Source organism: Coregonus lavaretus, assembly GCF_964263955.1.
Source record: "Coregonus lavaretus genome assembly, chromosome: 3".
NCBI lineage: Eukaryota > Metazoa > Chordata > Actinopteri > Salmoniformes > Salmonidae > Coregonus > Coregonus lavaretus.
In genome coordinates this window covers 54,631,829-54,649,978 of record NC_139990.1, presented here as the reverse complement: position 1 = coordinate 54,649,978, position 18,150 = coordinate 54,631,829, and the positions used below count along the sequence as shown (strand labels likewise).

The following is an 18,150-nucleotide window of genomic DNA, read 5'->3' as shown; positions in this document are numbered from 1 at the left end:
GTGTGGAAGAACTTCACTGGCCTGCACAGAGCACTGACCTCAACCCCATCAAACACCTTTGGGATGAATTGGAACGCCGACTGTGAGCCAGGCCTAATCACCCATCATCAGAGCCCTACCTCACTAATGCACTTGTGGCTGAATGGAAGCAAGTCCCCGCAGCAATGTTCCAACATCTAGTGGAAAGCCTACCCAGAAGAGTGGAGGCTGTTATAGCAGCAAAAGGGGGACCAACTCCATATTAATGCCCATGATTTTGGAATGAGATGTTCGATGAGCAGGTGTCCATATACTTTTATCATGTAGTGTATGTTGCTATACAGTATAGTTGCAAGTGATTCTGGCCTGAGGTAGCCTATAGACTGCTCTTGCGCAAAGACAAATATAAATATTCTCTCAATACACTACTTGTCTGTGTGAAACAGTACAGTATACACAAGGTAACAGATTTCAAAAACACAATTTCATTTTAGAAATAGGTTGATTTAATGTTATGTGCTGACAAGACAGAGAGATGATAGGTATAAAAACTGACACAGCTTAACATAAACATTAGCATGGACAATTGTCCATCAGATACAGTAATAATCGTGTGAACACAGAGTACTGCTCTGCACTCAGGACAAGTGAAAAGACAGTTAATAAAATGGAATAAATATGCATCCAAAGCAGATCAATGGGCCAATAAAAGCCAGTAAAAAAATAGAGAATATAAGTATTAAGTTATGAAAACATCTATTCATATTAAAGCTAAACATTTGGATCACCCAAGCATTTTTCATTTCCAGTATATAAAACTATTTACAGTAAATGCATGGAAGCCTGATTATAGAGGAGTGAATACAGTTCAGTCCAGACCCATTGTATCCCAGCAATCAATCAATGAATCAATCACATTTAGTTATAAAGCCCTTTTTACATCAGCAGATGTCACAAAGTGCTATACAGAAACCCAGCCTAAAACCCCAAACAGCAATCAATGCAGAAGTAGAAGCACGGTGGCTAGGAAAAACTCCCTAGAAAGGCAGGAACCTAGGAAGAAACCTAGAGAGGAACCAGGCTCTGAGGGTTGGCCAGTCTTCTTCTGACTGTGCCGGGTAGAGTTATAAGAGTACATCGCCATAAAGGCCAGATTGTTCTTCAATCTGGCCTTTAGCAAACTAAAGATTTATAAAAATGGAAATTATAAACAAATAATTATTCAAATCATACATGCACCAACACTACAAACTTTATCAAGATATATAAAATAGAGTATAGCCATAAATATGCTTGGAATTTGACTTTACAACAGTGATTTTGGTACCACCCACAGGTGGAAAATAAATTACAACAGATTTTTAAAAAAATAATGTGGTTGATAATTAATATTTCTTAATAGGTTACAGTATGTACAAAAAGCTTCTGGTTGGTCTGTTAATTATTATAAAATAGAGAGAGTTTTGTGCTTGACAGATAAAATATACAGTTTACAATCACAGTGAATTGTCAAAAATAGTAAATCACATTTGATTGGATTCCAGAATACCATTTCTTATACTGTACAGTGCTTGTGATAATCTATTGTCTTGTATTGATACATTATATTGTAATGATATGCAGTTAGATGCAGCTTCTGAGAACACAACAGACACGGTACATATGTTACCACATGTAACTGCATATCATTACAGTCTATAGCAGGGCTGCCCAATCCTGGTCCTGAAGGGCCGAAACACTACTGTTTTTCATCTTCTCCTTCTAATCAGGGACTAATTCAGACCTGGGACACCAGGTGAATGCAATTAACTACCAGGTAGAAACAAAAACCAGAAGTGTTTTAGTGACATATGAAAAGGTAGTCTATAATATTACAAAAATATCTAAAATCATCAAAGAAGCTTTGGCTTTCAGCTTATTGATGAGGATTCCTGAGATGGTATGAGCACCCAATGAAGTAATACAGCCCTCAAACTACACTCTGGACCTCCAAGCCAGTTCCACTGCTTTTTTTCATTGTTCCCCTTTAATCAGGCACTGATTTAGACCTGGGACACCAGGTGGGTGTAATTCATTATCAGGTAAAACAGAAAACCAGCAGGCTCCGGACCTCGTAGGGTAAGAGTTGAATACCACTGGAATACAGTATCACACTAAACTAGTCAATCTGCAACACACTGTCTAGCAGGCCTACTCTAGACACGTCAGCAATATGAACAGACTACTTTTAATCAGTGGATTACCCTAAACCAAAACCTACTGGCAGCCCTTAGGGAAGTGCCTGTAGCAATATTTGCTAAACCCTGTTTTAGTATATTCCCTGTTTACTTCAGTGGCAATTCTACCTAAGAAAGTTACATAGAGGAAATCCCCAAAACCGATTCTCACCAAAAATAAGAAAATGAAGTGTACAGCAATCAAAAACGTATATAATGAATTAAGTTGTGGCTCATAGGTAAAATGGCAGTTTTACATCCCCCTCTCCAACCAGTTGGTTTAGCTCTTCACAGCCCCCCATGGCTGCAGAGTGGCATAAGGCATGATGAACTGCGGGGGTGGCTGGGGCAGGACGTAGTAGCCGAACACTTGGGGAGGCGGAGGTGGAGGCGCGTATATTGTGGTGAGGAACACAGGACCCTTCTTCTTGTACGTTGTGGGCCACACAGGGGCAGGGTGGTAGAAGTACTGCTGAGAGGTGGGCTGGAGCTGGAGAGAGAAATAACAGAGGGAGAGAGATCTTAGATATGATTCCGATTATAATTAATCTTCATTTCAATAATCAGATAGTACTTTGAGAGCACTTATTCTGGATGTGTAGGATCTGGTGCTACGTGAATCCACGTGTCCACAGTGCTACATTGTGGATGTCAGATAGGGAGATTTGGTACCACATTAAGGTCATGTAGATTAACAGAAAAGTTCTTACCAGTGTTTTGTTGACCTTCTGTTGAGCATGCTCGACCCTGAACCTGTCCCGAACCCTGGGCATCATGGCAATCACGCAAGGTTTGCCCTCCACCTTTCCCTTCTCTTTCTTTCCCTCTTTCTCTTTCTCCTTCTCCTCATCTTTTCTTCCCTCCGTCTCTCCATCCATCCCCTCCTCCTCTGTGTCGCTGGAGACAGCAGAGCCACAGTCAGACGAGGTGGCGGAGTGGTAGTCGGACGTATCCAGGTCGACATCTTTGTCTCCTTTCACATAGTCCTCATCCTCCTCTTCTCCTTCTTTGAAACGAGCTACTGTGAAGTACCTGCAGTTCTCCCCTGACCTGTGAGAGAGGAAAGAGAATACATTAGTTCCTGTAAAAAAAACACAGAAACAAGCTACTGTGAAGTACCTGCTGTTCTCCCCTGACCTGTGAGAGAGGAAAGAGAATACATTAGTTCCTGTAAAAAAACACAGAAACAAGCTACTGTGAAGTACCTGCAGTTCTCCCCTGACCTGTGAGAGAGGAAAGAGAATACATTAGTTCCTGTAAAAAAAAAATACAGAAACAAGCTACTGTGAAGTACCTGCAGTTCTCCCCTGACCTGTGAGAGAGGAAAGAGAATACATTAGTTCCTGTAAAAAAACACAGAAACAAGCTACTGTGAAGTACCTGCTGTTCTCCCCTGACCTGTGAGATAGGAAAGAGAATACATTAGTTACTGTGAAAAAAACACATGGGAATGACCTATAAACCACCTTGTAGCCCTTTCCTGCAGTCAAATGACCTAGTGGCCTCATGGGTGGAATATTATTAATATTTTTCATAATATTTTGAATATTTCATAATCAAAAAAGCAGCTGAAAATTTGGTGTTTCTATGTTAAACAGTTTTGTTATATTTCAGTCTTCTGTGATGTATATAAAGTGTAATACATTTCAACTCTATATCTGACATGGAACATGTTTTCTTTTTTTAAAGCCCATAACCATGTGTTTTGTTTCACAGCAGATTTTTTTAAGACTACCAAGAATCACTCTGTGTGACCCTGATTTAACCCACTGCAGTAAAAGGTTGAAGGGTCTAACAGTTTCACTTGTATCAACACATCTCCCTCAGGATAATTTCCTCATTGTAGTTGCTATATTTCCTCACCCTCCTCCTACCGTAACTTGATGAGTCATCACATAGTGGGCAGGTTCGTACAACACATGCATCATGATGATAATTATGGTACCTCCAGAGAGCTGACTGTATGACTGTACAATGAATGACGAATGAAAGCCTTCTTCCTCTGCCTTCTGAGACTGAGTATGTCACTGTGTGTGTACGTCTGTGCACATGTGAGTAACATAGTGTGACTCACCGTGCGCACACCTCCAGTGGGTCGATCCACAGCGCAATCTCGCATGGGAGGCCCAGCTCGCTGGGTTTGAGCTCGCTCTCCTCACACGCCCTCAGCACCTCCTCATCACACGGCACCCCCTCGCTTACCCTGATGCACCTGAGAGGGGTGAAAGGGCAGATGTCACAACTCCACTCTCCTGAGTGCTGTTCACCTGGACCACAGTCAAATTCTCATCATATACAGCTATGGAAAAAATTAAGAGACCACTGCAAATTTTTCTTAAATCAGCATCTCTACATGTATGACAGACATTCCATTCCAGTGTCTGTTGAATTCCAACACAGGCACACCTCATTCTACTGAATTAGGTACTGATTAGGTGATCACATGAACCAAATCTTATTTAACGAGGAAAAGTATAAAAACCACTGCTGTGGTCATCACTATCCTCTTGCAATAGGACCAGCTGGATGGCAAAAACAGTGCTAATAGTACCTCAAAAGTAATATTAATCAAAAAATAACTATTGACCATGCCAAAAGAGTTGAAAAGGAAAGGTTTGAGTGAGGAAAAGAAGGGTTCAATTCTGGCTTTACTGGCAGAGGGATACAGTGAGCGTCAGGTTGCTTTTTATTTATTTATTTTTATTTCACCTTTATTTAACCAGGTAAGCCAGTTGAGAACAGGTTCTCATTTACAACTGCGACCTGGCCAAGATAAAGCAAAGTAGTGCAATAAAAACAACACAGAGTTACATATGGGGTAAAAAACATAAAGTCAAAAATACAACAGAAAATATATATACAGTGTGTGCAAATGTAGCAAGTTATGGAGGTAAGGCAATAAATAGGCTATAGTGCAGAATAATTACAATAGTATTAACACTGGAATGCTAGATGTGCAAGAGATTATGTGCAAATAGAGATACTGGGGTGCAAAAGAGCAAAATAAATAACAATATGGGGATGAGGTAGTTGGGTGGGCTAATTTCAGATGGGCTGTGTACAGGTGCAGTGATCGGTAAGGTGCTCTGACAACTGATGCTTAAAGTTAATGAGGGAGATAAGAGTCTCCAGCTTCAGAGATTTTTGCAATTCGTTCCAGTCATTGGCAGCAGAGAACTGGAAGGAATGGCGGCCAAAGGAGGTGTTGGCTTTGGGAATGACCAGTGAGATATACCTGCTGGAGCGCAGACTACGGGTGGGTGCTGCTATGGTGACCAATGAGCTAAGATAAGGCGGGGATTTGCCTAGCAGTGATTTATAGATGGCCTGGAGCCAGTGGGTTTGACGACGAACATGTAGTGAGGACCAGCCAACAAGAGCGTACAGGTCACAGTGGTGGGTAGTGTATGGGGCTTTGGAGACAAAACGGATGGCACTGTGATAGACTACATCCAATTTGCTGAGTAGAGTGTTGGAGGCTATTTTGTAAATGACATCGCCGAAGTCAAGGATCGGTAGGATAGTCAGTTTTACGAGGGCATGTTTGGCAGCATGAGTGAAGGAGGCTTTGTTGCGAAATAGGAAGCCGATTCTAGATTTAACTTTGGATTGGAGATTCTTTATGTGAGTCTGGAAGTTGAGTTTACAGTCTAACCAGACACCTAGGTATTTGTAGTTGTCCACATACTCTAGGTCAGACCCGTCGAGAGTGGTGATTCTAGTCGGGTGGGCGGGTGCCAGCAGCGTTCGATTGAAAAGCATGCATTTAGTTTTACTAGTGTTTAAGAGCAGTTGGAGGCTACTGAAGGATTGTTGTATGGCATTGAAGCTCGTTTGGAGGTTTGTTAACACAGTGTCCAATGAAGGGCCAGATGTATACAAAATGGTGTCGACTGCGTGGAGGTGGATCTGAGAGTCACCAGCAGCAAGAGCGACATCATTGATATACACGGAGAAAAGTGTCGGCCCAAGAATTGAACCCTGTGGCACCCCCATAGAGACTGCCATAGGTCCAGACAACAGGCCCTCCGATTTGACACACTGAACTCTATCTGAGAAGTAGTTGGTGAACCAGGCGAGGCAGTCATTTGAGAAACCAAGGCTATTTCGTCTGCCAATAAGAATGCGGTGGTTGACAGAGTCGAAAGCCTTGGCCAGGTCGATGAAGACGGCTGCACAGTACTGTCTATTATCAATCGCGGTTATAATATCGTTTAGGACCTTGAGCGTGGCTGAAGTGCACCCGTGACCAGCTCGGAAACCGGATTGCATAGCGGAGAAGGTACGGTGGTATTCGAAATGGTCGGTGATCTGTTTGTTAACTTGGCTTTCAAATACTTTCGAAAGGCAGGGCAGGATGGATATAGGTCTGTAGCAGTTTGGATCTAGAGTGTCACCCCCTTTGAAGAGGGGGATGACCGCGGCAGCTTTCCAATCTCTGGGGATCTCAGACGTTATGAAAGAGAGGTTGAACAGACTAGTAATAGGGGTTGCGACAATTTCGGCGGCTAGTTTTAGAAAGAAAGGGTCCAGATTGTCTAGCCCAGCTGATTTGTAGGGGTCCAGATTTTGCAGCGCTTTCAAAACATCAGCTGTCTGAATTTGTGTGAAGGAGAAGCGGGGGGGGCATGGGCAAGTTGCAGCAGAGGGTGCAGAGTTGGTGGCCGGGTTAGTGGTAGCCAGATGGAAAGCATGGCCAGCTGTAGCAAAATGCTTGTTGAAATTCTCGATTATTGTAGATTTATCGGTGGTGATAGTGTTTCCTAGCCTCAGTGCAGTGGGCAGCTGGGAGGAAGTGCTCTTATTCTCCATGGACTTTACAGTGTCCCAAAACTTTTTGGAGTTAGTGCTACAGGATGCAAATTTCTGTTTGAAAAAGTTAGCCTTTGCTTTCCTGACTGCTTGTGTATATTGGTTCCTAACTTCCCTGAAAAGTTGCATATCGCGGGGGCTATTTGATGCTAATGCTGTACGCCACAGGATGTTTTTGTGCTGGTCAAGGGCAGTCAAGTCTGAGGAGAACCAGGGGCTATATCGGTTCTTAGTTCTGTATTTTTTGAATGGGGCATGTTTATTTAAGATTGAGAGGAAATTACTTTTAAGGAACAACCAGGCATCCTCTACTGACGGAATGAGATCTATATCCATCCAGGATACCTGGGCCAGGTCAATTAGGAAGGCCTGCTCGCTAAAGTGTTTTAGGGAGCGTTTGACAGTGATGAGGGGTGGTCGTTTGACCGCGGACCCGTTACGGACGCAGGCAATAAGGCAGTGATCGCTGAGATCCTGGTTGAAGACAGCTGAGGTGTATTTAGAGGGTATGTTAGTCAGGATGATATCTATGAGGGTACCCATGTTTACGGATTTAGGGTTGTACCTGGTAGGTTCGTTGATAATTTGCGTGAGGTTGAGGGCATCTAGCTTGGATTGTAGGATGGCTGGGGTATTAAGCATATCCCAATTTAGGTCACCAAGCAGTACAAACTCTGAGGATAAATGGGGGGCAATCAATTCACATATGGTGTCCAGGGCACAGCTGGGGGCTGAGGGGGGTCTGTAGCAAGCGGCAACAGTGAGAGACTTATTTCTGGAAAGGTGGATTTTTAGAAGTAGAAGCTCAAACTGTTTGGGCACAGACCTGGATAGTATGATAGAGCTCTGCAGGCTATCTCTACAGTAGATTGCAACTCCACCCCCTTTGGCAGTTCTATCTAGATGGAAAATGTTATAGTTGGGGATGGAAATTTCAGAATTTTTGGTGGCCTTCCTGAGCCAGGATTCAGACACTGCTAGAACATCAGGGTTGGCAGAGTGTGCTAACGCAGTGAATAACTCAAACTTAGGAAGTAGACTTCTGATATTTATGTGCAAGAAACCAAGACTTTTGCGATTACAGAAGTCATCAAATGATAGCGCCTGGGGAGTAGGAGTGATACTGAGGGCTGCAGGGCCTGGGTTAGCCTCTACATCACCAGAGGAACAGAGGAGGACTAGAATAAGGATACGGCTAAAGGCTTTAAGAACTGGTCTTCTAGTGCGTAGAATAAAGGGGGCAGATTTCCGGGTGTTATAGAAAAGATTCAGGGCATTATGTACAGACAAGGATATGGAAGGATATGAGTAAAGTGGAGGTAAACCTAAGCGTTGGGTAACAATGAAAGAGATAGCATCGCTGGAGGCATCAATTGAGTCGGTCTCCGCGTGTATAGGGGGAGGGGCAAAGGAGCTATCTAAGGCAGGTTTAGCTAGGCTGGGGGGTCTACAGTGATATAGTACAATTAGAAATAACCGAAACAACAATAAACTAACCATGTTTGGGCTGAGGCTAAACATAAACAGGATGTAGTACCGTAAAAAGGAACAGTCCAGCAGACATCAGCTGTATAGCTGAGTTATCATAAGGTCCGGTGGTAAAGGACTAGTGAGTAAGAGGCCACGGCTAGCGTGTGCTAGCGGGCCGGGGCTAGCAGATGGATGGAATCTTCGTGGTTAACGTCGTAACCACATCAGACGATTTCGTCGGCAGACCAGTCGTGTAGGATCGGCGGGGCTCCGTGTCAACACTAGGTGGTCCCGTCCGGTTGACAGAGAGGTAGATAGCCGGGAGATGGGCCTAGCTCAGGATGATTAGCCAGACCACAGCGTCCGTTTTGTTGTAGCTAGTTGGTAGCGATGAATCCGGAGTTAAAGGTCCAGTGATTCAGTGATTCCGGCGGAAAAACTGATATGTTCTGGGTCGATAACGCGCTGTGCAGACTGGCCGAATATCCGGTGATTAATGTCCAGTGATTAAAATTAATCCCGCAGAAAAAAATCCAATGTTCTGGGTGAAATACCGCTAGCTGTGGCTAATAGCAAGTAGCTAGTTAGCTGGCTAGCTAGTTTCAACTGGAGATTCTAGATTCTAGATAAAGGTAAGTCAATAATAGAATCCGTTCCACATTGAGTGAGGCGGGTTGCAGGAAAGTATATTTTGTAGAAGGATGAAAAGTCTGATAGGGAAATATGTACGAAAAATACAGAAAAATAGGGTATTTACAGGCTATTTACAGACATACGATAAAAACACAACTGCACTACTACGCCATCTTGGTTCTTGGCTTCCCAACTACAACTCTTCCAAGCACTCCTTCACAAAAGACGGCGGTTTATAAGAACAAGGTCAAGCAGCAGACATTGGAAACAACAAAGACCGGCAGAGGGCGAAAACGACTCTCTACTGACTGGGATGAACGCCAACACATTCAAATGTCACTCAACAACCGTAGGATGACATCAAGTGACCTACAAAAATAATGGCAAACGGCAGCTGGGGTGAAGTGCACGGCGAGGACGGTTCGAAACAGGCTCCTAGGGGCAGGGCTGAAGTCGTGCAAAGCTAGAAAAAAGCCCTTCATCAATGAGAAGCAAAGAAGAGCCAGGCTGAGGTTTGCAAAAGACCATAAGGATGTGACCATTGAGGACTGGAGTAAGGTCATCTTCTCTGATGAGTCCAATTTTCAGCTTTGCCCAACACCTGGTCGTCTAATGGTTAGACTGAGACCTGGAGAGGCCTACAAGCCACAGTGTCTCGCACCCACTGTGAAATTTGGTGGAGGATCGGTGATGATCTGGGGGTGCTTCAGCAAGGCTGGAATCGGGCAGATTTGTCTTTGTGAAGGACGCATGAATCAAGCCACGTACAAGGTTGTCCTGGAAGAAAACTTGCTTCCTTTTGCTCTGACATTGTTCCCCAACTATGAGGATTGGTTTTTCCAGCAGGACAATGCACCATGCCACACAGCCAGGTCAATCAAGGTGTGGATGGAGGACCACCAGATCAAGACCCTGTCATGGCCAGCCCAATCTCCAGACCTGAACCCCATTGAAAACTTCTGGAATGTGATCAAGAGGAAGATGGATGGTCACAAGCCATCAAACAAAGCCGAGCTGCTTGAATTTTTGCGCCAGGAGTGGCATAAAGTCATCCAACATCAATGTGAAAGACTGGTGGAGAGCATGCCAAGACACATGAAAGCTGTGATTGAAAAGTCTTCCTAAGTTAAAACATTACTATTGTGTTGTTTAAAAATGAACATGAACTTATTTTCTTTGCATTATTCGAGGTCTGACATCACTGCATCTTTTTTGTTATTTTGACCAGTTGTCATTTTCTGCAAATAAATGCTCTAAATGACAATATTTTTATTTGGAATTTGGGAGAAATGTTGTCAGTAGTTTATAGAATAAAACAAAAATGTTATTTTTACCTAAACACATACCTATAAATAGTCAAACCAGAGAAACTGATAATTTTGCAGTGGTCCGCAGCTATATTATGTATCTTCTCAGAGACAGTCACACGAAATAACAACCCAGTTACTTCACTTCTTTAATATTTCACTTCACTTGTTGTTTACCTGAATGCCTGTCCTTTGTTGGGGTTGTCGGGGTACCAGTGGTCTTTGAATTTGTCACACAGAAGTTGCCGCAGCTTTCCAGCAAAAGCGTCAGCTTTGGTTCCATCCAAGCCACCCCGCTCCACGGCTAGGCGTCTCAGGAAATTCACCCCGGCGTTTACCTCTCTCTTCATCGTTTCTGTGAGGAAATAGGTGCAGAAAACATTTGTCTATCCTGTAAAGCTACTCAACTAATTTAGAAGATTTGAACCAACAGTACAGCGTGGAAAAACTATTCCGAAACTACAGCGTGTGTGTTCAATTCACAAGCCACCACTGTCAAAATGTTTTTCTCAGTTCCTCAAACCCCAGAACAGCCCTATTTCACAGTCTGTATTACAAAATATTTACCACCTTTCAGTCTAATGTAGGGCAGGAGGAACTCAGTTCCTCGGATAAGACCTCTTCCTAGAGTATTTATATGATCATTACCTTCAGACCACACTACATCTATCTGTTCAATGTACGCAAGTCAGACTGGCCTTCTGTTGTTGAAACAAACTGGGAGCCAAAGGTCGTAGTTTGTATACAGGCAAACAAGATGCAAATAGACTCATAGGCCATGTTGGCATGTGAATATGTCACATACGCAAAACATGTCAGATTCAGGTACAGACCAAAGGTACAGTATGTGCCTTCTGATAGATAAGAGTGTCTGTTTCTTCTCAGTAGTGCCAGACAGTGTCAGATTGACATAGGGTAGAAGGTACAGTACAACCCTTGCCTACAGTACAGGTCAAAGAACTTGAATGTTTGCCCGCTTAGCAGAAATGCTGAGCCAGTTTAGCTGATTAGCCATCATGAAACTACGTATGTGAGGAGTGCAAGTGACACCCTGGAAAGACAGTGTGTTGACTTCCTGCTCTGGTTTAGTCGAGGTGCGAGGGTTAATTGTTGTTGTCAGTGTAGACCTGACATACATAGAGGGAGTCAGGGAGAATCTGAAAAAACACTGGTTGCATCAGCTTCCACCTCAAGCATCTTCCCGGAGGTGACAGACTTTGTCTGGTGACAAAACAATGTACTAATGGCATTACGTAAACTGTTAAGCAATTATACAGAAACAATTTGTTTCTACAGGTCACAAGTGAAGAAGTAAGTTAATTTCCCTTAAGACCAACATAACAAATAGCTTTACCGTACAGTCCTACTAGGCACAGATGTCAGTTTAACGTTTAATCACGTCATTAGATTTAGGTTAAAAGTTTGGTGAAAAAAATATGAAATGCCCTTATGTTGATGACTTTTTGCAATTCCAATTCGTTTTCCACATTGATTTAACGTCACCACATTGATTTGGGCGGTTGAAATGATGAGGAAACAAGGTTGATTCAACCAGTTTTGTCCCAGTGGTGTAGGTTCAGTGAGCTTATTCAGTTATTAACCACTTTGTAACTCAGTTGTAGAGATATACCAGATGGTGAGGTAACAAAATCATATTCATTACATTATTACTTCACAATATTGCTTTCAGATGCTTTTGATGATCGCATGGTACTGTGATTATATCTTACTCAATAACAGAATGCATTTTTCATTAGAACTCTACCAGTACACGGTCACAAGTCCTTGAAGAACTCAGTGTGCCTCAGGATGTTATGTCGAAACTCTCTCCCTCTATCTCGCTTTCACATAAACACACACACACAGCCACAGACACCAGAACCTCAGTCTGAAGACAACTCTGTAAACCCAGCTGACACTATGGTGTTTCAGATAGCTGGCATAACTGAAAAGCATTTGCAGGTGGTGCCTCTAGCCTGCACTGTTAAACTGCCTCGTCCCACAGTTGGTGGAAAGAAAGAATGTTACATACGTAACAGAATATTTACAGTGGGGGGGGGGGGGGGGGGGGGGGTGACAGAATGGTAATCCTTTTTACCTTAGGGGTATACAGAAGAAGGGTAGACTATTTGTTTGTACATGTGACATGGACCAATTTGAATGGACTGAAAAATATTGTTTTCATCACCATGTTGAAACCCAATAGAAATGTCAGTGAGAAGTTACTGATGTAGGATCTTAATTTGAGACAGTTTGCTACAGAAGGAAAATAATCCTGCAGCAACAGGAAATGTGAATTATTATGTGGATTATAATTAATGGACGTTTCTGTAGGGGTTGATAAATTTTTTGTAAGTGAAAATCAATTCTGAAATTTCAAAGTGGAAATTATAAACTTCAGAAGCCTTTTTAAACCTCAAATACACTACACGCAGGAAAGTTCTCCTGCAACAGGGTGACCAAATGAAGATCCTACATCTGTACAGACATACAGTAACACAGACTGTTACAGACACAGACTACTGACTCATCACATTGTTCTGACTGACTAGTTCACAGTCTGACCACTTCTCTAACTTCACAGCCACATAATGTCATTCAGTCTAATAATATTGCCCACAACAATCACCACAGGTTTGTTATTTTTCAGACTGCACAGCAACATACAGATGTAGGATCTTAATTTGACCTATATTGTCACAGCAAAATAATCCTGCAGCAACAGGATTGGAACGTTTAGTCCATAATGTTGCTTGATCGGTGGTTAGGCTATTAGCTGGCCAAAGGTAGGCTACATGAAAAGTGCAACACTGTTAATATAACCATGTGTTAGTGTGGGTTTTCAGTGAATTTATGTAAATCACAAAGCTCCTCTGCATTTCCTGCGGTGCATTTCAGCAACAAGAGAGTGATCAAATTAAGATCCTACAACGGTAGAGCCATTTCTCAAAAGTGTAACTAACAGACACATATTTTGGCCACTGCTGTACATCACTGAAGACATTGAGAGGCTAATTGAGAGACATGAGCATCTCTGAACTTAGTAATGTGGTTCTTGTGCAGTATCTAGGACAGGGCATGTAATGGCGAGGGTTATCAGGTCAAGAGGTGGTGAGAAGTTTCATTCTGTGCAATGCTCCCCTCCACTCTGCAGTCTAGTGTGAAACCTCTTACAGCTCAGAGAGCTGACCTCATGTTAGATGATGGCCCAGTCATTTACTGGTTGCCTCATCTGTCATCATAAACTTTGCATATTAAAGTGCTATTATCGCTAAATCATTCACTACCTTATTTAGACTGGCTTGATGTGTCTCCCGAGTGGCGCAGTGGTCTAAGGCACTGCATCGCAGTGCTAGCTGTGCCACTAGAGATCCTGGTTCGAATCCAGGCTCTGTCGTAGCCGGCCGCGACCGGGAGACCCATGGTGCGGCGCACAATTGGCCCAGCGTCGTCTAGGGTAGGGGAGGGAATGGCCGGCAGGGGATGTAGCTCAGTTGGTAGAGCATGGCGTTTGCAACGCCAGGGTTGTGGGTTCGATTCCCACGGGGGGGTATGAAAAAAAAAAAGTAACAATAATGTATGCACTCACTAACTGTAAGTCGCTCTGGTTAAGAGCGTCTGCTAAATGACGTAAATGTAAATGTGGACGTTGCTCATGATTAGATTAGAATATGTTAGGACCACTGAGACCAGCATTAAACATCTTCCTGTCTATAAATTACATTATCCAGATAAAAAATGTAATGCCATGAACAGATCTGCATTCTGCAAGGCCCTCATCTATGTCCTAGATCTGTATGTCCTAGATCAAAAGCCATCGCACAGAAGTGAGGTGGAGAGCCATGGTGGACGCCCTATGCTCCCAAAGGGGCCAAGAGGTTTAAAGACACACTCCAGCTATTTTTGAACTTTTCCTGTTAAAAAAAAATATCCCGAGTATAAATACAGTAATGTACACACCAGTGGTGGCTGGTGGCACTTTAAAAGGGGAGGGCAGGCTCATAGTAATTGCTGGAACAGAATAAATGGAATGGTCTCAAACACATCAAACACCTGGTTTCCATGTGTTTGATACCATTCCATTCACTCCATTCATTATTAAGAGCCGTCCTCCCATCACCAGCCTCCTCTGGTACACACACTTAAGGTTAAAACAATACGTTTTGAGAAATGTTTTGTTTTTTAAACACAACTGCAAACTTCACGGAGTTGGTCTGATGTGATGTCATTGGCATCCCCCCTTGCTTGCGGGAAAAATAGAATAGCAATAGAGGACAATAGAGGATCATCGAGGACATCAACTACCCGAGCCACGGCCTGTTCACCCCGCTATCATCCAGAAGGCGAGGTCAGTACAGTGCATCAAAGCTGGGACCGAGAGACTGAAAAACAGCTTCTATCTCAAGGCCATCAGACTGTTAAATAGCCATCACCAGCCGGCTACCACCCGGTTGTGCAACCCTGCACCCTAGAAGCTGCTGCCCTATGTACATAGACATGGAATCACTGGTCACTTTAATAATGGAACACTAGTCACTTTAATAATGTTTACATACTGTTTTACTCATTTCATATGTATATACTGTATATACTATATACTGTATATACTGTATTCTAGTCAATGCCACTGACATTGCTCATCCTAATATTTATATATTTCTTAATTCCATTCTTTTACTTTTAGATGTGTGCGTATTGTTGTGAACTGTTAGATACTACAGCACTGTTGGAGCTAGGAACACAAGCATTTTGCTACACCCGCAATAACATCTGCTAAATATGTGTATGTGAAATTTGATTTGAAGATCAAAGCCCCCCCCCCCCACACACACACTTGTGCCATGTCATGACATACCTGGAACTCCTATTGAGATGTGCCTTTTGGTAAGTAAATCAGGTGATAAAGAGGTGAAATGGAGCCTGGGGTGCATCTTTAAGCCAAATCAGATCTGTATGTGAATTGCATTTACATGCATAGCAACCGTTCCAGTAGCAGAGTCTTTGAGTGACATGTTTACCCTCTATAGACAGTACACAGTGACCCACTGCCTCTAACAGACAAAGCAGTAACACTGAGGTGTTGGTATTGCAGCAACCCCTGTATTGATCTGTGTGTAAAGACAGAGACATGACCTCTCTACAGCCCAATAACAACATACATGTCAGTCCATGTTGTTCAAGGGTGAGAAAATTGACATTATTGGTGTTCCCAATAATCTGAACCAATCCACTGAGCCTAACACAGTACAATAACCTACATAATAACCAATAATTGTATAATAACTAGTTCCTATTAAGATGAGTGAACACTGGCAGTGAGAAGCTTCTGTGTTATACATGCTATCTGTATCTGTATTTCTTTGACACCAGTTAATTAATATCTGGTTGTTGTTGAGTAATATGGCTGCTTGGAAGATTATGGTTATAGCACAGTAATGTTATAGCAGCATATACAATACATGAGGTTGTTGGCCCATGCCATGTGGGGAGTCTTGTTGATAGCAAGTTCATGTAAATGGCAAGAAAACAGCTGAAATGTCAGATCTGAAAGAGTGGATTTGAGTCTCCTATAGCCCGGTCACGTGCTTCCTGAGCCTATGGAAAGAGTCAACACTGCAGAGATTGGATACATTTTAACACTTGAACTCAAGTGATTGCTATAATGTAACTTGTGAAGAACATTAAATGGTTATCATTTAGAGATCACACATCCTGTAGGCTACACGTCAAACAGATTTCAGATTGGGTTTTCCGTTCAGCCTGTGGTTTTTGTGGCGCCGACTTTTTTCTTCCTCTTTCGAAAACATTGAACAGGGGAGTGGGTTCTCAACGCGGAAATCCCCCCATGTAATTGGAAATTCAAAACGTTTCCTTGAATAGATTCCGCGTTTATCCTAAAGATTAAGTCTAAATTGTTTAAAATATACAAACTTAAATAATAGTTCGATTTGGGAATAAAAAAGCTAAACAACAATTAAACTAGGCTCCAATTAAATTATTACACACTACAAGGATTGTCGTGGTGAGCTAGCTGTTGTAATTGCTGTCATTTCTAGTCATTAAGCAACATATTCCTTAAAGAATAAATACATGTACAACTTTTGTAATACCCAAACAATCACCAAGTTATTTAAATCGCATGTGGAAAGAGCCTACATTTGTTTACAAAATAATTTTTCAATCACATCAAAAGGTTGACTTCCAAATATGGTAAACTTCTCAATATTTCTCACTTACCTGTCTAATAACCGCAGTATTTTAAATATCCAGTGTAATGACGCTGTTTTCTCTATTTCCTCTCTATATTGCTGTGATCAGACTACTTGTATAGTTATCGGCACATGTTGCTTCCTTGTTCTCTTTGGTACAATCAAAGTGATCCACGTTCCTGGTTTTGCGTTGTTCTGTGGGAATATCTCAATTGTATTCTCCTCGCGTCCTCTCTCCTCGTCTCCTTCTCAAAACCCATTGGATGAGAAAGCCAGAGATCCCGCCCCTCTGACCTTCTCCTCCAATGGGTTTTGATAAGGAGACGAGGAGAGAGGACGCGAGGTCTATGTAATTGAGATTATCCCTGTGTTGAGTAGAGGGTCTGGTGCAAGCCAGAGGTAACACCGTCAATATGACTCACTTCCTTGTTCAGTGCTATGAGCAATATGCTCACCCCCTTTCACCACACCCAGAGACTCCCACTACAGACCAAATATGGTAAGCCCCGGTGCACACATAGTCTTCTACTATCATAGGCTATCATACAAAAACATGTAAGGATTACATTTAATTCTCACCATCTTATAACCTTATTATAGTCCTAACCTGTTATTATTTATATTGATGAATAGTAGGCCTAACAACGTTTGGCTTGTAAGGCTACTACAACAACATCAGCCCATCAATGTAAAATGTCAGTCTACTCAAACTTGAAATCCGTCTGTGATAAGCTTGATGTTCATTTCAAAGTTATTTTGACCCTATGTAATTGTGCATGTAGTGACTTCATAGGCCTGCATGTTGGTACCATCAGTAGTCGCTGACAACCAGATGTTTTGACACAACAAGAAAACATGCCTAAAGGCATAAGGCATGTTTTTATAATATGTCACATTGCATAATTTGTCTAACATACATAAGGGTAATTATTCTTCCACTCAGGAATCATTCATTATGTCAAGCGCTCATCATGCCTAGAGCATCTTGTAGGCTCCACTACTGATGTCTATTTAACTTAGGACAGGTAGTCACAGTTTACATAAGAATGTCTGTGGGCACATTCATTCTGTCATCAAAATAATAATTTTCTTATCAACAAAATTCAAGACACTACATATTAGGCCTGTAATTAAAAACATCCTCCAGACTGCTCCAAGGAGAAGCCTTGAAATTCCTGATGGCCCTCCTGGATGGCTGCTTGAGTCGATACACCATCTATAAATGCCAGTTGCTCACAGCAACACATTAAGTTGAAGGACTGCATCTTGAATCACTGTGTGGAGCCCTTTCATTCAATAGCAACACATGCACTGTAATTGATACACAGGCTGCATCTTAATAGTATAAAATGGATTCCTTTCCCCTAATCCTCATCTCCTCTCCTTCATCTTCACTGATATGAAACAAACTAGACTGGTGAAAGCAAATACCTTGGTGGCATCTAACCCATTTATTGCACTTATTTCATGTTTTCAGATCAGTAGACAGAGGAGAGACGAGTAGAGGAAGTGGACACAGACTAT

General features: G+C 42.4%; 1 protein-coding gene across 4 annotated transcripts; it reads right to left on the bottom strand.

Moving 5' to 3' along the window:
- Positions 1 to 1,205: 1,205 nt before the first annotated feature.
- On the bottom strand, positions 1,206 to 16,814 carry LOC311120743 (maternal B9.15 protein). Of its 4 annotated transcripts, XM_084157887.1 has the most exons (6): positions 15,273 to 16,418; positions 10,595 to 10,772; positions 4,270 to 4,407; positions 3,315 to 3,332; positions 2,906 to 3,227; positions 1,206 to 2,685 (listed from the first exon to the last, which is right to left on the bottom strand). In XM_084157887.1, the coding sequence occupies exons 1-6, from the start codon at positions 15,346 to 15,348 to the stop codon at positions 2,476 to 2,478; spliced, it is 942 nt and encodes a 313-aa protein (XP_084014013.1). In that variant the 5' UTR covers positions 15,349 to 16,418; the 3' UTR covers positions 1,206 to 2,475. The 4 variants fall into 4 exon arrangements, with proteins under 4 accessions (XP_084014013.1, XP_084014014.1, XP_084014012.1 ...); XM_084157888.1 differs by lacking the exons at positions 3,315 to 3,332; positions 15,273 to 16,418 and adding an exon at positions 16,655 to 16,814 and having other exon boundaries at positions 2,906 to 3,245; XM_084157886.1 differs by lacking the exon at positions 3,315 to 3,332 and having other exon boundaries at positions 2,906 to 3,245; positions 15,273 to 16,412.
- Between the last annotated feature and the right edge of the window lie 1,336 nt (positions 16,815 to 18,150).